At 49.3% G+C, this 2,189-nt stretch overlaps 1 protein-coding gene across 1 annotated transcript in view; it reads left to right on the top strand.

Annotated features, from left to right (window-relative positions):
* The window catches only part of CACNA1A (calcium voltage-gated channel subunit alpha1 A), a 140,676-nt gene that overhangs the window by 80,754 nt on the left and 57,733 nt on the right, over nt 1-2,189 (top strand). The window contains exon 23 of the mRNA XM_026660587.2: nt 2,083-2,087. Within this exon, the coding sequence (XP_026516372.1) occupies nt 2,083-2,087 (5 nt within the window). The remainder of the gene's footprint in view (nt 1-2,082; nt 2,088-2,189) is intronic.

Raw genomic sequence — 2,189 nt, 5'->3', positions numbered from 1 at the left:
GGGAACAAAGGGTAGGAATCAATGGTAAATTCTCAGAATGGAGAGGGGTAACTAGTGGTGTTCCCCAAGGGTCAGTCCTAGGACCAATCCTATTCAACTTATTCATAAATGATCTGGAGAAAGGGGTAAACAGTGAGGTGGCAAAGTTTGCAGACGATACTAAACTGCTCAAGATAGTTAGGACCAAAGCAGACTGTGACGAACTTCAAAAAGATCTCACAAAACTAAGTGATTGGGCAACAAAATGGCAAATGAAATTTAATGTGGATAAATGTAAAGTAATGCACATTGGGAAAAATAACCCCAACTATACATACAATATGATGGGGGCTAATTTAGCTACAAGAAGTCAGGAAAACGATCTTGGCGTCATCGTGGATAGTTCTCTGAAGACGTCCACGCAGTGTGCAGAGGCGATCAAAAAAGCAAACAGGATGTTAGGAATCATTAAAAAGGGGATAGAGAATAAGACGGAGAGTATCTTACTGCCCTTATATAAATTGATGGTACGCCCACATCTCAAAAAAGATATACTGGCATTAGAAAAGGTTCAGAGAAGGGCAACTAAAATGATTAGGGGGTTGGAACGGGTCCCATATGAAGAGAGATTAAAGAGGCTGGGACTTTTCAGCTTGGAAAAGAGGAGACTAAGGGGGGATATGATAGAGGTCTATAAAATCATGACTGGTGTGGAGAAAGTAAATAAGGAAAAGTTATTTACTTGTTCCCATAATACAAGAACTAGGGGCCACCAAATGAAATTAATGGGCAGCAGGTTTAAAACAAATAAAAGGAAGTTCTTCTTCACACAGCGCACAGTCAACTTGTGGAACTCCTTGCCTGAGGAGGTTGTGAAGGCTAGGACTATAACAGCGTTTAAAAGAGAACTGGATAAATTCATGGAGGTTAAGTCCATTAATGGCTGTTAGCCAGGACGGGTAAGGAATGGTGTCCCTCGCCTCTGTTTGTCAGAGGGTGGAGATGGATGGCAGGAGAGAGATCACTTGATCATTACCTGTTAGGTTCACTCCCTCTGGGCACCTGGCATTGGCCACTGTCGGAAGACAGGATACTGGGCTGGATGGACCTTTGGTCTGACCCAGTCTGGCCGTTCTTATGCCGTCACTGCCTGGTGTCTGTTCAGTGGCCTGTGAGCAGTGAGTTCAGGCTTCTCAGACCATTTTTTAGGCACTCACAGCACCGCTGGGACTTCCTGGGTTCCTTATTGGCAGTCTCAGGAGAGAGACCGAGGACTGAACAGGACACAGAGACTATAACAGGGTTCAAAAAAGAACTAGATGTGTTCATGGAGGATAGGTCCATCAATGGCTATCAGCCAGAATGGGCAGGGATGGTGTCAGAAGCTGGAATGGGTGGCGGGATGGATCACTTGATGATTCCCTGTTCTGTTCATTCCCTCTGGGGCACCTGTCATTGGCCACTGTCAGAAGACAGGATACTGGGCTGGATGGACCATTGATCTGACCCAGGGTGGCCATTCTTATGTTCTTAACACCCCTAACAAGGGATCTTTGCAGCATGGCTGAGGCATATTGGTGGGGGTGGCATATGGGGGGAGCTTGCCCTGCTGCCCCCCAGGCTGTGCCCTCCAATCTCTAGGGATGCCAAACTGGCAACTTTCTGCAGGGCTAAACTGACACTGAAAGCTAGAGAGACAGTGCCTGGGGAGTGAACAGGAAGCAGGCTGCCCCGGTGCCACCCCCTGGCATTGGAGCCCGGCACAGGAGGTGCAACTGTTAGCACCCAGCCCCCTTCCCAAAATAAAGCCAGAGGCCTCTGCCCTTCCTCTTGCTTTTCTGCAGCACTGCAGCTGTGCTAAAGTAGGTTAGGAGGGAGGCAGCCGAGAGTGAGAGCTCCATAAATCACCACCCAGCTCTCCCGGCAGCTGACACTGCAGTTTCCTCGCTGAGAGCCAGGCTGGCCAACTCCCGCACGCACAGGCCTGCTGGGGAGAGCAGAGGGAAAGAATTAGAGCAGCATCCCCAAAGGGGCGGGGAAGTGGGTCTCAGCCAAGTCCCGTGCCTTCTCCGCTTTCCCCTTCCCCACTCGCCACTTCTGCAGACCAGGTGAGGGTGATAACAAGCTGGTGCAGCTCCAAAGGAGGGCTCCTAAAGCCTTGTGTGAACTGAACACAAAGAATGGCTCTGCCTGGCACTAGTATGCAGCCC

This window comes from Terrapene carolina, unplaced genomic scaffold (genome assembly GCF_002925995.2).
Source record: "Terrapene carolina triunguis isolate 2854851 unplaced genomic scaffold, T_m_triunguis-2.0 Scaffold833, whole genome shotgun sequence".
Lineage (NCBI taxonomy): Eukaryota > Metazoa > Chordata > Testudines > Emydidae > Terrapene > Terrapene triunguis.
Note: the sequence above shows the minus strand (reverse complement) of the source record. Positions and strands in the feature narration are given on the sequence as shown.